Raw genomic sequence first — 21,933 nt, forward strand, 5'->3', positions numbered from 1 at the left:
TTTGTTTAGAGCCGCTTCCTGTGGCACTTGTCACTGGTACTGGTTTAAATAGCTACCTCATTTCGCTATTGGTGGATGTGCGTGTGTGTATTTAAGTGTTTGTCTTTGTTTGTCTCTGTGTGTGTGTGAAAATGTGACGTGTGAAATAGGCGAAAAGAGAATTGAGTCATTTCTTTTTCACAAGACAAGATTTCACAGGCTTTTTAATTTGCAAACAAACAAGATCAGGGGCGTGCGCCATGCATCAATTATTCTCGGAGGATGGGGGGGAGGGGGGAGGGGGGGGGGGAATTTAGCATGTTTCAAACACTTGACACTGCTTTTTCCTACAATGTATCCATAATCATTATGCCTAATTTTATGTAAATTTTGTAAAATATTTTTCTGCATGGGTTATCTAAGCATACCTCTTCATTTGTTCATTGTAATTTTAATGAGGGTGTCATTCTGACTGTTGTAAATCACACATCTCAATATACTGCACTAACATGCCTAGGATATTACATCCAAATGACCAAACACAGTACATGGAATGATAACACACATTATCAATACAGGCATATATCAGGGCATCATAATTAATACACAAATAACATATTATCATAAGGTGACAGATTACATTTAAACAACGTATTATTCTGCATATCTAAGCATACCTCCTGACTGGTGTTTTTTTTTTTTTTTTAAGAAACTAAATATTATTTTCTGCTAAAATCTGGGTAAAATATAGAAATGAATGTAAGTTAAGATAGCTACTCCAATTTGATTGATAGCCTGAAATAGCTGGGTAGAGGTTTGGAGATTGGGAACATATCTCGCTGGCGAGCTAAAGCAAACTTCATACAATTGCTAGGTGGCAAGTATTACAGAGAAACAACAAAAGATTTTTGCCTTGTTTATTCATCAAGAAGGAACAATAGGCTACGTGGCTTGATCGAATTCATTTACAAGCCTACCTCCCGCAAGTCATAGCCATCACTGGCCATTACAACCAAATCAACTGCTGTGTGTGTCACGACACTCGCTCTCCTCCTCCACTGACGACACTGTCTGCACACACTGGAGCCCCTCAAATCTGGACCTCGAAGCCAGTTCTACTTCCTGTTTTCATTGTTCCCCTCTAATCGGGGACTGATTTAGACCTGAGACACCAGGCGGGTGCAGTTACTTATCAGGTCGAACAAAAAAACAGTAGGCTCCGGACCTCATAGGGTAAGAATTGAATACCGCTGCACTAGAGTACAGAAACTAGCGTCCTGCCTATCTATACTCTGTCATGCACCTGGGAAGGAACCATTTGCCAGGGGCTCCCGAGTGGTGCAGCAGTCTAAGGCACTGCCTCTCAGTGCTTGAGGCGTCACTAGAGACACTCTGGTTCAATTCCAGGTTGTATCCCAACCGGCCGTGATTGGGAGTCCCATAGGGGAGCACACAATTGGCCCAGCGTCGTCCGGGCTTGGCCGGGGGTAGGCCGTCATTGTAAATAAGAATTTGTTCTTAACTGACTTGCCTAGTTATTTTATTTTTTATTCATCTCCACAGAATAAGGTGGTACACTTTGACTGGTCCAGTCATTGTGCCCCCCACTGCAAAATACAGCTGTCAAAATGTGGGCTTAAAAATGTAAGTTCAGTAATTCATGCAACATCTGAAAAATAAACCAAAAGGAAAAATATAATGGGGTACGTGCCCTTGTGCCCCGTATGGACATGGGGCCCCTGAACAGCATACAGGAAACCAAGCTGATGCCAACAAAGAGGTAGGGTAGAACAGGTGCCTCTTCAGAGAAGGAACAGAAACCGTGTGTGCGTGCGACGGGGATGTGTGAAACTGCGGACATGCGCATTAGCAGGAGGAATTGTTTCAAATGTGTGTATGTGTGACTCACAACCTACAAGAACCGTTTTTTAATTAAAGGAGTTTCATTCAAAACCCCTGAGACTTTTCCATTATATTTAGCAGATTGGGAAAAAAACACATTTTGCTCACACGTAACAGCAGCATTCAGTTTGGATTAAATCGGGTTGAACACAAACATCCATAACTATCACAATTAAAGTCATTCCGGCCCAGTGTTCTTGTTGGAATGACGCTATGGGTGGTTTGCTAGAGTGAGTCAGTGACAGGAGTCCTTGTGAACGGTAGCTACAATAGCGCCGGCTAACTAAGCCATCCTAACACCTCCAATGAACTGTCAGAATGAAACTAGGGTCTCAACCACCACCCTAAGACAGGCATGGACACCGCTGCCCAACCCCGTTAGAAACACACACCTCCTCGGAAACCCAGTGTATCACGACACACTGGGAAAATCAGACGGTAGGAACGTTGTGCAACATCATTTTTTTTGGAGGAGAAATTCACTTTGAAAACATTCTAACCTTTTTCACAGAGCATAACACCCAAGTCACAGACACCACCTGAGAGGGCCTCTGGGAATGAATCCATTTGATTAGGCTCAAAGCCAGTATCTCTGGGTTCAGCAAGTGGCGAAACAAAGACTAAAAAAAAGTCCCTTGTGTTCTAGCTGCGCTAACCAGCAACAGATAAGGAACTAATCCAATTGTGAGGTACATTTGGCAGACTGGGTGCTGTTCCTGTCCAGTCAGTTAATATGGCAGCCATATTGTCACTGTTGGTAACTGAACAGATAGCACTTCGCTTTGGGTTAATCGCGTTCCAGGGAGCTGATTGGGTTTGAGACTGCAGAGGACAACTGCAGGGATCAACACCTATTCAAAGATACTCCAACACACCTACAGTAACTAGCACTGGGCTGGGGAATCAGTCCCACATCGCCCAGGCGAAAAGAAAGAGAAGGGGGGGGGGCTGAGAAAAAGAGAGAGGAATCAATATAAAACTATAGCGACATACATTGAAATAAATCGGAAAGAGAGATTTAAAAAGAGGGAGAGAAAGTATGAAAGATTTCAAAAATCAGGCAAAAGCATAGTCGAATGAGGGAACAACCGAAAAGAGCGAGCTGTCTTTGCAGACTGTTTTTGCCCTGCTGTCCTCCTCCGTTGAGTTTGTAATCCATTTGGAGAGTGAGGAGTTCAGAGAAGGGTCATCTCCCCCGCTGCCGCTGCCAGACCTGCATCCCAGCCCATGGTCGTGACAGTGTTTACACTCTCTGCCTCCCAATGGCTGGGAGACCTGCTCATCGTCTTTGGCAGCAGGGATTATGTAGTAACACCCAAGGCAAACAGAACAAACTATCCAGAGGGGTGACGGTCTCCAGAGCAGTCTAAAACCCCTGTCACACTGTCTCTCCTCATTTTCCCTCTCCTCCCTGCTCCTACAGCGGGTGTCTGGCTGGACACCCGTTGTCGTCTCTAACGCGTATATGGGATATATGTAATGGCTGCTGCTGTGGTATATGACCTTTGACCCCTACCTATAAAACATACCGTGGTTCCGGATGTTTTCAGAGGGTGCTGTCATTGGTGGGGTCGGACTCAGGACCGACGGCTCCCGGGGTCTCCTTGGCGGAGGCGGAGACCTCAGAGAGCAGGCTGAGGCAGGTGGCCGGATTCCGGGAGGTGGAGCGGGAGAGGAGCTGGCCCCCTGGGGGCCCCTGGCGGCAGTAAGGGCACAGGTAGCCCTTGAGGTGCAGCCAGACCTTACTGTGCAGGGAGGCGTAGATGAAGGGGTTGTAGCAGGCGGAGCTCATGGCCACCAGGTGGCAGCACACCTGCAGCACGTTGACATAGCGCTTGTCCACAATGTGGTAGTCTGGGTCCAGGTCCAGCAGCAGGTTCAGCACCTGTAGGGAAGGAGGAGGAATGCACACAGTGGGTCACATGCATTAGGATTACATTGGGATTACATTGAGATTACATTGGGATTATGCACAGCCTATGTGATGCAACTGCCCCTAAAATGCTCTTTCTTCATATTTTCTCAAAGAAATCTGCTTAATTATATAAAAATGTCAACAATGTCAGGAAAGTTAACGGGCTATCAGGAAAGTGCAGTGGGCTATCATTGTGAGTGCATTGTACCTGTGCCTGTGTGTGTGCACGCACAAACGTGTGTTCTCACCTGCAGGGGCAGCCAGCAGAGGGCAAAGGCAAGCACAGAGGCCACCAGGAGAGAGAAGGTTTTCCTCCTCCTCTGGCTCCAGCGCTGCTGGCAGTGTGAGGGCTCTCCGGGCAGCGTGTGGCGTCTCAGGTGCACTGTGATGGCACAGTAGGATATGCTGACTGACAGCAGAGGGATCATGTAGGAGGCTACCAGGATACAGCAGGAGTAGAGCAGCCTGAGCTGGCCAGAGCTCGGCCAGAACTCCTCACACACCACCAGCTCCACCCCACGGGGCCTCAGGTCCAGGTAGCGCGTGTGGAGGGAGGGAGGGGCAGCCAGGGCCAGAGACAACCCCCACACCCCCAGAGCCACCGCGCCACAGCCCCCGACAGAGATCCTCCTCCTCACTGGGTGGGCCACCACCACGTAGCGGTCCACAGCGATGGCCGTGAGGGACAGCACAGAGGCGAAGACGGTGGCGGCCTGCAGCAGCGGCACCAGGTGGCAGAGAGGGCGTCCGAAGGCCCAGCCGCGGCTGTCGAAGGCGTACGAGGCGGTCAGAGGGACACAGGTCAGACACATCAGTAGGTCGCCAGCCGCCAGGTTACCGATGAAGAAGTTGGTGGCATTGTGGAGCTTCTTGTCGGCCAGGATACATGCCAGCAGGATGGAGTTGCCTATGCCGGCCACGGCCACCAGAAGGCAGTAGAGGGGCAGGAAGAGGGGCTTGAAGCGCAGCAGCAGCTGCATGCCAGAGAACACGTCCAGGGGGTTGTTGCTGTGGTTCAGGGAGGGGCCTCCAGTAATGTTGGCCCCACTCAGGACCTCCTCCAGGATGGGATCCATCTCAGTACACTGCTCCCCTACAGCACAACATAGGGAGTCACTCCATTGTGGCAGTTAAGAAACACTGGAGGAAGCACCATCATTTACAGCATGATAGAGCAAAGAATATAGTTGAACCAATATCTAAGTTCATAACCTTTACCCTCAGCAGCCCCGTCTCCCTTGGCTGCTAACTTAATATATACCAAAGACTATAGATGTACCGACAAGATACGTGTCTCTCGTTGTCCACAAAGTGGCACGGCGGGCTGTCTAGCTCCTGCCTATCCTTCCTTTGATTGGTGGATACATCTCATTGTGGTAATCCTTCTTTGAATATTCAATGAGGGTTGTTGACGTCAAACGCTTGTATTCATTGGAGAGATGCTATGCTACAAGTCTCATGCCATGAAAATGCATAGCCATCTGGAGACCACTCCGCTAAAAAGTGTTTCTTCTCAAAGATACCGGGATGTCACGTGTCCTAATTATATCAGCACACGTGGAACAACTTACGAAACTTCTATTCCATCAAATAAACCTCACATAGCAAAAAAGCCATTCATTTTTTCTGCTTACCGAATTCGACACTATCTCATTGACCTCAAAACAAAAACTCAATGCTTGGTGGGCGAAACAATGAGAAAACGTCACCGCCGCCGAGTTGGGCCTCTCTCTTTCTCTATGTATGTACTAACTAGAATTTCATTTTGTTTGGGGGGGGGTGAGGGCGTCTGTGCAAACGTCATGTCTCTCCTGTCCAGTCTCTTTAATACCGTGACCGCCCACCTTACTCGCTACACTCACATTACTCACTTGGTCTAAGCGCCGGCGCCTCAGATGTGCATCCCCTGTAATGCTGTTGCCGTGCACCTGATGGAGCTCTTCCAGTCTCATTTCTGAGCCTTGATGAGAGCTGAAAACCCTCTGACTGCAAAACAGGGGAGCTCGACATCTCATCCAGAACCCAACCGCTTCACGCCTGCACTGACGCATGTTGTGTGTGTGCGATTAATCAGATGGCTTTATCAATTAAAATGTGTGTTTTTTCCCCCTCTAGTTCATGTGGGCGACTATCATTATTTATTCGATTAGGAAAATGAGATTATTAGTGGCCTCATCATCACAGCCTACTTTGAGGAATTGGATTGTGATCAAATATGCTTCAGCCAAGAAATACAGAGAAATACAGAGATGGGTAGACGGACATACAGAGAAATACAGAGATGGGTAGACGGACATACAGAGAAATACAGAGATGGGTAGACGGACATACAGAGAAATACAGAGATGGGTAGACGGACATACAGAGAAATACAGAGAAATCCTGAGATGGGTAGACGGACATACAGAGAAATACAGAGAAATACAGAGATGGGTAGACGGACATACAGAGAAATACAGAGAAATACAGAGATGGGTAGACGGACATACAGAGAAATACAGAGAAATACAGAGATGGGTAGACGGACATACAGAGAAATACAGAGATGGGTAGACGGACATACAGAGAAATACAGAGAAATACTGAGATGGGTAGACGGACATACAGAGAAATACAGAGAAATACTGAGATGGGTAGACGGACATACAGAGAAATACAGAGATGGGTAGACGGACATACAGGGTAGACGGACATACAGGGTAGACAGACATACAGGGTAGACAGACATACAGAGAAATACAGAGAAATACAGAGATGGGTAGACGGACATACAGAGAAATACAGAGAAATACAGAGATGGGTAGACGGACATACAGAGAAATACAGAGAAATACAGAGATGGGTAGACGGACATACAGAGAAATACAGAGAAATACAGAGATGGGTAGACGGACATACAGAGAAATACAGAGAAATACAGAGATGGGTAGACGGACATACAGAGAAATACAGAGAAATACAGAGATGGGTAGACGGACATACAGAGAAATACAGAGATGGGTAGACGGACATACAGGGTAGACGGACATACAGGGTAGACGGACATACAGAGAAATACAGAGAAATACAGAGATGGGTAGACGGACATACAGAGAAATACAGAGATGGGTAGACGGACATACAGAGAAATACAGAGATGGGTAGACGGACATACAGAGAAATACAGAGAAATACTGAGATGGGTAGACGGACATACAGGGTAGACGGACATACAGGGTAGACGGACATACAGAGAAACAGAGAAATACAGAGATGGGTAGACGGACATACAGAGAAATACAGAGATGGGTAGACGGACATACAGAGAAATACAGAGAAATACAGAGATGGGTAGACGGACATACAGAGAAATACAGATATGGGTAGACGGACATACAGAGAAATACAGAGAAATACAGAGATGGGTAGACGGACATACAGAGAAATACAGAGATGGGTAGACGGACATACAGAGAAATACAGAGAAATACAGAGATGGGTAGACGGACATACAGAGAAATACAGAGAAATACAGAGATGGGTAGACGGACATACAGAGAAATACAGAGAAATACAGAGATGGGTAGACGGACATACAGAGAAATACAGAGAAATACAGAGATGGGTAGACGGACATACAGAGAAATACAGAGAAATACAGAGATGGGTAGACGGACATACAGAGAAATACAGAGATGGGTAGACGGACATACAGAGAAATACAGAGAAATACAGAGATGGGTAGACGGACATACAGAGAAATACAGATATGGGTAGACGGACATACAGAGAAATACAGATATGGGTAGACGGACATACAGAGAAATACAGAGAAATACAGAGATGGGTAGACGGACATACAGAGAAATACAGAGAAATACAGAGATGGGTAGACGGACATACAGAGAAATACAGAGAAATACAGAGATGGGTAGACGGACATACAGAGAAATACAGAGAAATACAGAGATGGGTAGACGGACATACAGAGAAATACAGAGATGGGTAGACGGACATACAGGGTAGACGGACATACAGAGAAATACAGAGAAATACAGAGATGGGTAGACGGACATACAGAGAAATACAGAGATGGGTAGACGGACATACAGAGATGGGTAGACGGACATACAGAGAAATACAGAGATGGGTAGACGGACATACAGAGAAATACAGAGATGGGTAGACGGACATACAGAGAAATACAGATATGGGTAGACGGACATACAGAGAAATACAGAGAAATACTGAGATGGGTAGACGGACATACAGAGAAATACAGAGAAATACAGAGATGGGTAGACGGACATACAGAGAAATACAGAGATGGGTAGACGGACATACAGAGAAATACAGAGAAATACAGAGATGGGTAGACGGACATACAGAGAAAAATAGATGAAAGTTCACTCTGAATATGGTAAAGCAACAGGTGGTGAGGAAGAAGGAGGGATTGAACATGTTGCCCAAGTCGTTGCGCGGTGACATGACAAACAACTGTACGTAATGAAATGCATTTGTGAACGGCGCCTCCGTGGCACAATGTCGAGAGCCTAGAGTGCATTTGATTTGGGTCGTCAGGTCTTCACAGGCTGCGTAGGATCTTGTCCAAGCAGAGAGAGACATCGAGATGAAAGTCAGTCCGAAACTCGGAGTGGTATTGCGGTCTAGTATTGGATGGCATTTCAACTGTGAAAGGACCAGCCTCGCTATTTACTTTGAAGTGAGCTTAAAAACAGTACGGAAACAGAGATGAGCATCAAAATGCTCCTGAAACACATCGGCCCGTCATGATAGCAGGGCAACAGATTCAAAGTCGTTATGGCAGACTGAAGGATCAGGCAGACAACAACAACAAACAAAACACAAGAAAAAGACTAATGCAGATCCAACATAAATATCAGAATAATAGTACATTTGTGATTGAACAAATAACACGTGATTACAAATTCTAATATCGGATACCATTTGAACCATTAACAATTTTAAGAAATCATCCATCAAACTAGCGATACATAGTTTTAGTATTTTCTTTTTTTTTTTTTGGGGGGTTATAGAATAGAATTTCAAATTTCACAATGCATTTTCAAATGTTCATATTTTCTGTATTCCACAATAAAACAAGCAACATTGATTTAAACTGTAATTATGTGCATTCTGTGTGTTTGTATGCATAGCTGTGCAGTGTGCAGTAGTGTGCACAGAGTGTGTAAGATAAGAGAGAAGCCTACTTGTACTGTGCCTTGCTTTTCCTGAGAGGCAGTACGCGTCTCTCCTCTCTGTCACGTCTCTTCACTTCTGTGACTGTCTCTCCTCTCTTCCCTCCTTCCCTGTGCTGTGAGCATGCCCCCTCTCTCGCTCTCTCTCTCTCTGAGCCCAGCCAGTGCCTGTACCACAGATGCTCATATAGACTTAAGAGTGAGAACACTTTCCCCTCAGAGCATATAGAAAAGTGATTGAAAAGAGAGATTGTGTGGTGTCCCCACACTACCTTCCCTTCTCCATCTCCCTTTCGCTCTCCCTCCAGAGATGTCAATCACACACCCTGCATGAATTTCTACATTATTTCCCCTCCTAAAACACGTGGCTAACCTCCTTCCACAAGTGCACAATGGTTCTCTCTCTTATGCACTCAGACACAAATCCAAACCTGCATACAATGATATGCTAATATTATATGAACAAGTCTACAATTACATTTCTCTGTAGGCTATCCCTCCATCCCTTCCTGCCTCACACGCACACACAGGAGGTTGGTGGCATCTTAATTGGGGAGGCTCGTGGTAATGGCCAGAGTGGAATATGCGGGTACGGTATCAAATACAGCAAAAACATGGTTTACAGGTGTTTGACACATTCCATTCGCACCGTTCCGGCCATTATTACGAGCCATCCTCCCCTCTGCAGCCTCCTGTGACACACAGTCAGTTAAAAAAAAAAAATCTATGTCCAATTGTAAAGGGCTCAGACAAATCAACAGCGTTTTCTGGCTGAGAGTACGCACACCTCTGAATGTAATTTGCGAACCTAGTGAGCACTGATTTTACATGTAGAATCGCGCAAAAGAATTTCAGCCGATGTCTACAATGGGTTGGTCCCTAAAACACAGCCCGCTGAACATAACGGCAGACAAATGCTAGATCCACATTTGGTGCGACGTGTGCGAGCCCTAAGGCAAGCAATTGCAATAGGATTGGGAGTTTGCTCAACAAGATTAAGATACTCAAAAGGTAAACGTTTATTATTAATACTATGAATTTGACATCTTTCTATTGGACTAATGTTAGTTCAATCATCAGATGTAAGTGATATATTTTCAAAACTCCAAGTACACAACTCAAAACTGATAACACTTGTAATGTCCCCCCATCTTGTGTTCTGAACCTTTTGATTGTGAATTTGTGTTTCACACACCTTTCACCCTGGAGTCATTCATGAAAAATCGTAGTTTTCCGTGAAATACCATATGAACACTTTGTTTAGATACCAATACATCAGATAATGATATGCTCACTATTTAATCTAACAGCAAGATACTGATACATGTTTCAAAACTGTTCTTTTTTAACTGTTTTTTTTTCTTTTTTCAGGTTTTCCATACAGTATTTGACTAAAACTTGAAATGGATTGCATTAGGGTTGTAAAATTCCAGCAACTTTCAATAAATTCTTGTTTTTGCCAGATATCCTGGTTGGAGGATTCCGGCAATCAGATGTGGAAAAAGGAGGTATTCCAGAATCATCCAACAAGGATTTATGGAAAACCATGGAATTTATTGAAAGTTCCCAGAATTTTGCAACCCTACATTGTATAAATTGATCAGCTTACAGTGTATTCACAAGTGTAAAGGACCAGAAATTGAAATGGGTTTAACATATTTGAGGAAATTGAAGGATGCGAGAATGGACCAGACGAAGCCAAGGGCTGCAGATGAAGGATCCAGGGAAGTTGACTCTTATAGGGCGCATGTGTTTTCGCCCGTCTGTTGTACTTGATTGATCAATTAAGGTCCCTGATTAGTTAGGAACTCCCCTCACCTGGGTGTCTAGGTCTTAATTGGACACAAATTGAAAGGAAATAAAAGAAAAAGGAAGAATCAGCATACACTCAGCCCTCCAGGGAATGAGTTTGATACCTCTGCTGTCGGGTTTGGCTTGGAGTTACAGGTAGACATCACTGTCAGGCAAAGGCAGTCAGGCTGCTGTGGTGACAGCCACCCCCATAAGATCCTTGAAGGAACCTAAGTGAAAGGAAATTACTTTTTTGGGGGGTGGGGGAGAGGAAGAATGACTGGTCGGTTTTAAATAGGGTGGAAGTGGTGATTAATAAGAAGAGTGAGAACAGGTGTGGAGGCTGATTAGCAGTTAGCAGCTGGAGATTGTTTGAAGAGTTACGTTCAAGGCAACTAGTTAAGTGTTGCAAACAGTAGGAGGCTGATTGGTAATGGTTAGCAGCTGATGCTTGTTAAGTTGCTAGGGAGCTGCGTTCAAGGCAACTAGTTAAGGGTTGCATTGAAGCCTGGTCCTCGCTCCTGAATTTTTGTTCATTCTTAAAGTAAAATTCCACCCAAAAACGATATTTTGGTATTTGCTTCATTATTCCATTGACATCAGTGGTGTAAAGTACCTAAGTAGTACTTTAAAGTATTTTTACTTAAGTTGTTTTTTTGGGGGGTATCCATACTTTAGTTATATTTGTTAACTTTTACTTTACTACATTTCTAAAGAAAATAATGTACTTTTTACACCATACATTTTTCCTGACACCCAAAAGTACTTGTTATATTTAGAATTCTTAGCAGGGCAGGGAAATGGTCTCATTCACACGTATCAAGAGAGCATCCCTGGTCATCCCTGCAACCTCTGATCTGGCAGGCTCACTAAACACATGCTTAGTTTATAAATGATGTCTGAGTGTTGGAGTGTGCCCCTGGCTATCCATAAATAAAAAACTAAATGCTGCCGTCTGGTTTGCTTAATATAAAGAATTTTAAATGATTTATATACTTTCACTTTTGATTAAATATATTTTAGAAATTACATTTACCTTTGATACTTAAGTATATTTAAAACCCAAATATTTGTAAAAACTTTTACTCAAGTAGTATTTTACTGGTTGACTTTCACCAATTTTCTATTAAGGCATCTTTACTTTTACTCAAGTATGACAATTGGTTACTTTTTCCACCACTGGTTGATATGGTCCCAGAATGTTTTGCTTGTCACATTCAAAATACAGAAATCCCCGTATGATAATCATACGATGCAAAATGCGTCATACGTGGTTGATTCCTGTGTTTTGAAAGTTACGTATCTTGAAAACTTGATTGCTGACAAGCAAAACATTTTGGGACTAGGTCAACAATTGACTAATGAAACAAATACCAAAATATTGTTTTTGGGTGGAGTTTTTCCCCTTCTACACCCTTTAATGAAATTCAGATAATGAGTAGAATATATTCTTATACAGTGCATTCTTATAGCAGTGCATTGTACACGACACCATCATTCCAGATGGAGTCTTTCCACATCGTTCTATTGAAGCACACTGGCCGATGGAGAATTATGATGCATTTACACCCACATAGGATTTGGTTTTACCTTCCAACATAAATTGATATCAAATTGATACATGTATAAAAGTAACAATATAGAAATTGCGTGTTCAGCAGTTATCAAACTATACATAGGCCATCATTGTAAAGAAGAACTTGTTCCTAACGGACTTGCCTAATTAAATAAACGTTAAATAAAATGAGTACATTAACTAGGCACTACATAGTGATAGTTAATTGTATTCTTAAGAAATGACAAGCAAATCATATCGAAATATTGCATTTTGAAAAGCAGATACGTAGACTGAATATGCATGAGTTGGTGCGGTGAACGTGACTTGTGCTTAGAGTTTTGAAACACGAGCCATTTTGATGATCTGTTTAGGTTTTTGTTCATTGAAAATGTACCAAACATTTTTTTTTGCACCAAAAATTGCACCTAAGTGATTGAACAAAAACTAACTAAACATTAGTCATATAGATAGAATGCCAAGTTCATGATATTAATAAAACATTTACCGTTGGATATCTTTCATACAAATGTCATCTTCAAGTTGGTAATTCATACGTTGAATTCACATCTCCATCTCAAACAAAAACAGTCTCAGGATTAAGTCTAGGATTAAATCAAATTATTTTGAAGTGCATTTATAGTTCAAAGGCACTTAAATTATTATTTTTTGTCTTGCCGATTCACCCTCTGAATGTTGGCACACATGCACAATCCATGTCTCAATGATGAAAAATCCTTCTCTGACCTGTCTCCTCCCCTTCATCTACACTGATTGAAGTGAATTTAACAAGTGACATCAATAAGGGATCACTTGGATTCCCCTGGATTCACCTGGTCAGTCTATGTCATGGAAAGAGCAGGTGATCAAATCAAATCATATCTTATTTGTCACATGCGCCCAGTACAAGCGTACTATGAAATGCTTACTTTGAAGCCCTTAACCAACAATGCAGTTCAAGAAATGGAGTTAAGAAAAAAATGTACGAAATAAACTAAAGTTTAAAAATTAAATATAAGGTATTACAATAAAATAACAATAACGAGGCTATTTACAGGGGGTACCGGTACCGATTCAATGTGCGGGGGTACAGGTTAGTCAAGGTAATCTGTACATGTAGGTAGAGGTGAGCTGACTATGCATAGATAATACACGGTGGGGGGTTCAATGTAATTAGTCCAGGTGGCCATTTGATGAATTGTTCAGCAGTCTTATGGCTTGGGGGTGGAAGCTGTTAAGGAGCCTATTGGAAGTAGACTTGGCTCTCCGGTACCGCTGGCCGTGCGGCAGCAGAGAGAACTTCTTCATGTTTTGTACACTCAGTGCATGTAATGAATAACATATAGAAGAGACAATATCCAAAGGTAAAAGTGTATTATTAATATCATGAATTTGGCATCCCATTATTGGGCTAAAGTTAACTACCTCTAAACTTCCAAAGACTCCAACAACCATGGACGAATGAAAGTATACCTTCACATTGGAATGATGGTATCCTTTGGGTCAATCAGACGTCAAAGTAGCCTACATAAACCCAACCTCGCTCCGAATTGACTTTCACAAACAGCTTGTGTAAGAAAAGCAAGCAAAATGTTATTTAAAGTAGGAAGTCTACGCGAATGAGTACAGAGGTGCAATACTCCTCACATACCAGTAGGAGTCACTGTTCAGGCAGGAATCCATGGACAGTGGCTTTACATATTATTTCAATATACCTCCCAACAAGACGTTGATTCAAACATACCATTTTACTATCAACATTGAAACAAGGTCAAATAAAATGTCTAATCAACTAGGAAATTCAACAAAATTTCCACCACCCAAAATACACTTACATTGAATGAAAATACATTCTATCATTTCTACGTGGAATTTTCAACACAATTTCAACGTATACATAGTTCTGATGATTATGTTGAAATACGATTGATGTAACAACCTGTTAGCCAGGTTAAGTTGTTGAATGTTTGAGTTGAATGTTTTAATGTTTACAAAGCTGGTTGAAATGAGAGGAAAACAGTACTGGTGTTTATAGATTTCAGGTCACAGTCAGTTGATAAATGATGAAGAAACAACATTGATTCAACAAATGTGTGCCCAGTGGAATATAGTTCAGCAGAGGAGTTTATGGGATTTGCACTGTCCGGAATGTTTGTTGCCTTTCATGAACACATTTCATGCTATTGTATGTAATTTAGCCTACATGACTGGAATCTTGTTTTAATACCACATAATTGACTGAAATGAGTGACTACTCTGACATTGACAAACTGAGATTAAAATGGCCTTGTTGTGAATGCAACCAATAGCCCATGCCAATGAAAAGACGGAAAGCACTGATTGTACAATATTAGAGGAATCTTAGAGGAAAAGCTGGTTCAGTCTGCTTTCCACCAGACACTGGGAAATTAATTCACCTTTCAGCAGGATACTAATCTAAAACACAAGGCCAAATCTACACTATCAAGAAGACAGTGAATGTTCCTGAGTGGCCGAGTTACATCTACCTGAAAATATACAGAAAGTCCTGAAAATGGTTGTATAGCGATGAGTAACAACCAATTTGACATAGCATTCAGAAAATAATATGAAGTGATAATTTGCAAACATTTCTAATAATGTGTTTTAACTTGATCATTATGGTGTATTGTGTGAAAATGGGTGAATTCAGGCTGTAACACAACAAAATGTGGAATAAGTAGGAATACTTTCTGAAGGCACGGTAGTCCTCAAAAAATCAAGTTAACTTCTTAGGGCTAGGCACCTTTTTTCTCAATTTCCTGCCTCGATGACGTGCCCAAAGTAAACTGCCTGTAAGCTCAGGCCCTGAAGCCAGGATATGCATATAATTGGTACCATTGGAAATAAAACACTTTGAAAGTTTGTAGAAATGTTAAAATAATGTAGGAGAATATAACACAATATATAGGGTAGGAGAAAATCCAAAGAAAAACCAACCAGAATATTTTTTTTGAGAGATCATCCTCTTAGAAATGCAAGAGAAATTCAAATTGCTCCCTGGGTGCAATGCCTATGGCTTCCACAGGGTGTCAGCAGTCTATGTTCAAGGTTTTAGACTTGTAACTTCAAAAACAAATAAGAAATACACGTTTTAGTAGAAGGACAAGTCTTAGAAATCAGTGTTTGCGCTCGCCGTGAAGAAATTACCCACTTACTAAAATCAGTTTCCTATTGAACATACTTCTTTCCGAAATAAATATTATAGTTTGATTACATTGTCTGGTATCTGAGGAGTAAATAGAAACGTATTTTGACTTGTTGAAACTAAGTTTAGAGGTAGATTTTAGGATTCCTTTCCCTGCAATTGAACGAGTAGATTACTCAAATTGACGGCGCCAACTTAACAGACTTTTTGGGAAATGAAGAAGGATTGTATCTAACAAAATGACACTACATGTTAAAGCTGGGACCCTTTGGATGACAAATCAGTGGAAGATTTTCAAAAGTGAATATTTAATCTTTATATGTGAATGTATGAACCCTGTGCCGGTGGAAAAATATTTTGATGTGGGGCGCCGTCCTCAAACAATCACATGGCATGTTTTTGCTGTTAAAGCTACTGTAAATCTAACAGTGCAGTTAGATTAACAAGATGTAAGCTTTCTGCCAAAAATCACACTTATATGTACCTAAATGTTTCAAATCCATAACATTTATGATTATTTATTTGAATTTGCGCGCCCTCCAGTTTCACCGGAAGTTGTCCTGTTAGTGGGACACCGATCCTTTACCAACAATGCAGTTTAAAAAAAAGAGTTAAGAAAATAAAAAAAATTCACTAAAGTAAAAAATTATAAAAGTAACACAATAAAATATCAATAATGAGGCTATATATAGCGGGTACCGTGTCAATATGGGGCAATGTCCATTTGAAATTCAGGCTGTTAGTAGACAACAACATGTGGAAAAAGTCAAGGGGTGTACATAGGTTTCTTAATTAAGGCACAGTATATACAATAGGCTACAGTATAGGCAACAGAAAAAAATGTGCTGTTCGCTAAAAATGTCTAGTTGTCGAGAAAAAAAATAAAATTGGTAGCTTCTACAGTCATAGTAGTATTTTCTTTTCAGCATTAGGAATTTGCTTTCCAACCTACGATTGTATTTTGAAATTGTATTTCTATGACCGCAACGCAACAACAACAGCCTACTACTCCGAGCACTGAGAGAGAGTGTGGTTTGCAGGATGGATGAGAAGTTTCAGATAACTGCAGTGAGTCTATTTAAATATGAGTGTGTTATATAGGGACATAATACTAAAGCAATGCCCCCTTCTGCCCCATTGTAGAGCCGGGCCCGATTCAGGTACACTAGCTGTACAAAACACTTTCCCCTTTTAACTACACTTTTATGGACTGGCACATTTACTCCCTGGGTCAATTACTGTATGTGAAGAAGGGAAATGTGAAGTTGTGTGATATCAGAACCGTTTGCAAATAATAACCTCAAATTTATCTTCTGAAATAGATTCACAGAACATTCAGTAAATTGGTGTGAAGAATTTGTCATGGATGAACGTATAAACCGTATAAACGCAGCATGCAACAATTTCAAAGATTTGGTGATGGTGGATGAATGGCACGACAATGGGCCTCGGGATCTCTTCACGGTGTCTCTGTGCATTCAAATTGCCATCGATAAAGGGGGATACCTAGTCAGTTGTACAACTGAATGCATTCAACTGAAATGTGCTTCTTTCGTAATTCAGACCTTAATAAGAGCGACACAAATACCAAAGAGATTGAGCTGTCCCACCTCAGCATCTCCTGTTTGGCCTCTTAGAGAAGACACACTTGTGCCCAAAAGAACGTTGCCCTGTAAGTGATTTGTGAGCAAATGTAGGTCTCGATTCAATCAGATCCGCTTTAGCGGACATAACGGTTATTTTTGGCGGTGTCGGAGGTGGAAATGTGTTTGAGCTGTGAAATCCACAAGCGGCTCCCGGCATTATACCTAAAGCGGGCATTGCCATTGGCTGCACGGAGACACGTGGCATTGTTTACAAGTTTGAAGACGGGAATGTGATGCAGCCTACACCTCGATTAGGACGATAGAAACTTCATTATTTCATTGAATGACTTTCAGTTTGAGCGTCATTATCTCTGAAACAGGCTCAATTTTCTCGTGAACTTCTAACGCGAGTGGGACAGGTGTGGCTTCATGACAATGATCACACAAGAGCAGCTGCTCACCGATTTGACAGCTCCCAACGCAATTACACCTCTGACAACACCAGAACATCATCTTTGCCGGGTGTCGGCTGTCGCCGGTTAACGCTTGATCCGATTTAACCCATGTGTTATCACCATCAACGCTGCAGTTGCAGGGGCACACGTAGCAAATGCCTACCGTGCACAGAACACCCGTTTTCTAGTGTCAATTTTTGGAGCGCTGTTGCAGAAGTGATATTTGTTTGCTGTTCCAAATAAACGTTTTAAACACACTGCGTGGGCCTAGAAGTTATGCTTTGGCTTGTTTTTGAAAGAGTTTTAGAGTGAAAATTGCAATAACTTATTTACAGCTCACCAATGTCAACATTGACAGAGTAAATACATAGTAAAAAAACAACAACATCGTTTTTAAGCTTCAGATGTGATTGTGTTCCTGTCTCCTTGATGATGCCTGAAGATACAGCCTGCTATAATGGCTATGATTATGCGGGTGAACTGGGAAGATTTGAAAGGTTAATTGCGAGCGTGTCTGTCTTGGTAAATGTCTTAGCCTGGGTTGTGTTAATGGCATTGGCCCGGGGCCATGCCCATAGTCAAACACAATCAAAACAGATCATTTTTAACCCTGGCTTTAACCCAGGAACAGTTACTAGCACCATCTCAGGTCTAAGCCCTGAATAGTCATGACCCCTGAGCCCATTGGAACATCTAGATTCAGTATAAAGAAGGCCTCCTTGACAGAATGGTATATAGAAACACGAGGAACGGAATGAAGGGTGCAATGGGAACCTGTTTTGAGTTTTAACCCTCAAGCTATCATTTTCACCCAAGAGGCACATTTTTTAAAATCACAGCCCAAAGGGGGGTTTCTTCAATTCATGACTTTGTCAATAAACCTGCTTCAAAACACTCTTACGTGTTGTGGAAATTGACCCACTGTGCTGTTTAATTCCCGCTTTTACGTCATATTGCTGAGTCTACCTTTAAAAAAAAAATGGGAAAACTTAATGATACTTTAATCACATGATGGTAAATTAGCTTTCTAGTACTAATGTGGATTGTACTCTGGAAAAAAATCAAAATTGTGAATTCCTAGATACTAACTGCACTGTTGGAGCTAGGAACATAATTATTTCTCTACACCCGCAAGAACATCTGCTGAATACGTGTATGTGACCGATGACATTTGATATTATATAAAGGAAACCGTTATTGAGAGGTGAGGTGCTGCTTTTGTGTGCGGTCGGGGAAGATGAAATAAACAGAGAGAGAGAGAGAGAGAGAGAGAGAGAGAGAGAGAGAGAGAGAGAGAGAGAGAGAGAGAGAGAGAGAGAGAGAGAGAGGAGGGGGGTTAAAAGTAAATGATTTAAAGGTCACCTGCCTTCACCCCTCCCTCATCACTCGCTCTCTGGGTGGAATGTTGGGTTGTTGTTTGAGGGGTGGGAAAGTGATGAGTAAGAGGAGGGGGATACAGGGGAAGAGGGTCAAACAGAGACCGAGAAAGTGACAATGACAGAGAGAGAGAAAGCCTGTCATCATGTCATTCGATGGTGCCAAAACCCTCATCTAAACTTGAGGACAGACGGACACACTAGCTAACCTCCCACGTACAACCCAATATACCTATCAGGTTCAAATAGGCTGGTTTCACTACATTAGTGCATACAGCGTGAAGTGAAATATAACACCATTTGAAATTAAATGAAATCTCCTGCATTCCAATAGAAACTGGTTATTGCTTCCATGTGTCTAGGCCACTGACATTAAACTGCAGTAATACTTTGCTGTCATCTCTCCCATTCCTCTTGTAGATTATTGTATTGTAACCTGTCAAACCACTATTGTGCTCACTGTCACAGACAGGAAAGGCTAATCAAATCATTGAATGTAATTTATGTTCGGCTAATTGAAAACAGTCTCCCCTGTTTCATCTTCCCTACATATTTATTTACCTTTCGACGGGACTCTCTCTCTCGCCTCCCTTAACTTACCGTGGCTATTAATACTCCAGATTATGAAAATGACTTGCAGGCCGTCTTTGTCCTGCCATTAACTGACTAATTCATAATGGCAAGTCTGAATATTCTGTAGGGCCAGAAGGATCGATTCATGAAGGATATACAGACAGAGAGGAGAGAGAGTCATTCTATGAGTTGATTCAAATAAATGAGACCTCACTACCATTGAACAGTTTGAATGTCATCATTTTGATGACATTCATAGTGTAATTAAAATAAAAAAATCAGAGGTGGTCAGGGTTGGAGCTGTTTGTTTATCTTTGTCGTCGTCTCCACTTGGATTTGCCTCTTGACTGCAGGTACGTTTCTCTGGCTCCCTGCAATCTTCACACACAAAGACGGTGAGAAATATGTAGTCAGTGTCCCGCAGTGCTCTCAGTTCCATTTCACATGTGTGTGTGTGTGTGTGTGTGTGTGTGTGTGTGTGTGTGTGTGTGTGTGTGTGTGTGTGTGTGTGTGTGTGTGTGTGTGTGTGTGTGTGTGTGTGTGTGTGTCTGTATCTGAGCTGTCACGCTTGTATGTGTCATCAGATAACTTGGCGTGCGTGTGTGTGCGTGTGTGTCTGAGAAGGTGATTGGACCTCTTACCTGTATATCAGGGGTGAATCTCTCCAACAGCAGCTGGTCGTCATGGCTTCTTAACATACCATCCTGACAGGTAATAGGCCTACTCCCACAGGTCCTGCAATCTACAGTTCATTCTGAAAGTATTTAGACCTGTGGACTTTTCCCACATTTTCTAACGTTACAGCCTTATTCTAAAAAAAAAAATCCCTCATCAATCTACACACAATACCGCATAGTGACAAAGCAAAAACTATTTTTTAAAACTTATTTGTAAATGTCTAAAAATAAAAAAAACTGAAACATCACATTAATCCTTAACTCATTACTTTGTTAAAGCACCTTTGGCACACCTGTATTTGGGGAGTTTCTCCCATTCTTCTCTGCAGATCCTCTCAAGCTCTGTCATGTTAGATGGGGAGCGTCGCTGTACAGCTATTTTCAGGTCTGTCCACAGATGTTTCATTGGGTTCAAGCCTGGGCTCTGGCTGGGACACTCAAAGACATTTAGAGTCTTGTCTCGAAGCCACTCCTGCCTTGTATTGGCTGTGTGCTTAGCGTCGTTGTCTTGTTGGAAGGTGAACAGGTCCAGAGCGCTCTGGAGCAGGTTTTCATGAAGGCTCTTTACTTTGCTCCGTTCATTTAACCCTCGATCCTGGATAGTCTCCCAGTCCCTGCCGCTGAAAAACATCCACACAGCATGATGCTTCCACCACCATGCTTCATTGGGGCAGCAGGTAGCCTAATGGTTAGAGCATTGGGCCAGTAACAGAACGGTTGCTGGCACGAATCCCTGAGCTGACAAGGTAATAATCTGTCGTTCTGCCCCTGAACAAGGCAGTTAACCCACTGTTCCCCGGTAGGCCATCATTGTAAATAATAATTTGAACTTAACTGACTTGCCTAGTTAAATAAATTGTAGTAATGATGCTTGGCATTCAGGACAAAGAGTTCAATCTGTCATCAGACCAGAGAATCGTGTTTGTCATGGTCTGAGTCCTTTAGCTCTTTGGCAAACTCCAAGTGGGCTGTCATGTGCCTTTTACTGAGGAGTGGCTTTCGTCTGGCAACTACCATTCAGGCATGCTTGGTGGAGTGCTGCAGAGATTATTGTCCTTCTGGAAGGTTCTCGCATCTCAAAAGAGGAACTCTGGATCGCTGAGTGACCATCGGGTTCTAGGTCACCTCCCTGACCAAGGCCCTTCTCCCAGGATTGCTCAGTTTGGCTGGGTGGCTAGTGTTAGGAAGAGTCTTGGTGGTTCCAAACGTCTTCCATTTAAGCATGATGGAGGCCACAGTGTTCTTGGGGACCTTCAATGCTGCAGAAATGTTTTGGTAACCTTCCCCAGATCTGTGCCTTGACACAATCCTGTCTCGGAGCTCTTACGGACAATTCCTTTGACCTACCTCATGGCTTGGATTTTGCTCTGACGTGCACTCTCAACTATGTTTATTTTTTTTATTTTAATACATTTGCAAAAATGTCTAAAAACCTGTTTTCGCTTTGTCATTATGGAGCATTGTGTGTAGAGGTAAATGTTTAATTTAATCGATTTTAGAATAAGGCTGTACCGTAACCAAATGTGGGACAATTCAATAGGTCTGAATACTTTCCGAATGCGCTGTATACTCACCATCCCATTGGTCCTGGGAGTCTATAGTCACCATCCCATTGGTCCTGGGAGTCTATAGGATACTCACCATCCCATTGGTCATGGGAGTCTATAGGATACTCACCATCCCATTGGTCATGGGAGTCTATAGGATACTCACCATCCCATTGGTCATGGGAGTCTATAGGATACTCACCATCCCATTGG

The 21,933-nt window shown here is 42.4% G+C and overlaps 1 protein-coding gene across 3 annotated transcripts; it reads right to left on the bottom strand.

The window, feature by feature from the left end:
• Positions 1-191: 191 nt before the first annotated feature.
• On the bottom strand, positions 192-13,088 carry LOC118397149 (prolactin-releasing peptide receptor-like). Of its 3 annotated transcripts, XM_035791636.2 has the most exons (4): positions 12,849-13,088; positions 9,007-9,162; positions 4,045-4,889; positions 192-3,766 (listed from the first exon to the last, which is right to left on the bottom strand). In XM_035791636.2, exons 3-4 carry the CDS (start codon positions 4,870-4,872, stop codon positions 3,428-3,430), a joined length of 1,167 nt encoding a protein of 388 aa, XP_035647529.1. In that variant the 5' UTR covers positions 4,873-4,889; positions 9,007-9,162; positions 12,849-13,088; the 3' UTR covers positions 192-3,427. The 3 variants fall into 3 exon arrangements, with proteins under 3 accessions (XP_035647529.1, XP_035647530.1, XP_052323279.1); XM_035791637.2 differs by lacking the exon at positions 9,007-9,162; XM_052467319.1 differs by lacking the exons at positions 9,007-9,162; positions 12,849-13,088 and adding an exon at positions 10,911-11,040.
• Positions 13,089-21,933: the final 8,845 nt, after the last annotated feature.

Source organism: Oncorhynchus keta, chromosome 18 (assembly GCF_023373465.1).
Source record: "Oncorhynchus keta strain PuntledgeMale-10-30-2019 chromosome 18, Oket_V2, whole genome shotgun sequence".
In the NCBI taxonomy this organism is placed as follows: domain Eukaryota; kingdom Metazoa; phylum Chordata; class Actinopteri; order Salmoniformes; family Salmonidae; genus Oncorhynchus; species Oncorhynchus keta.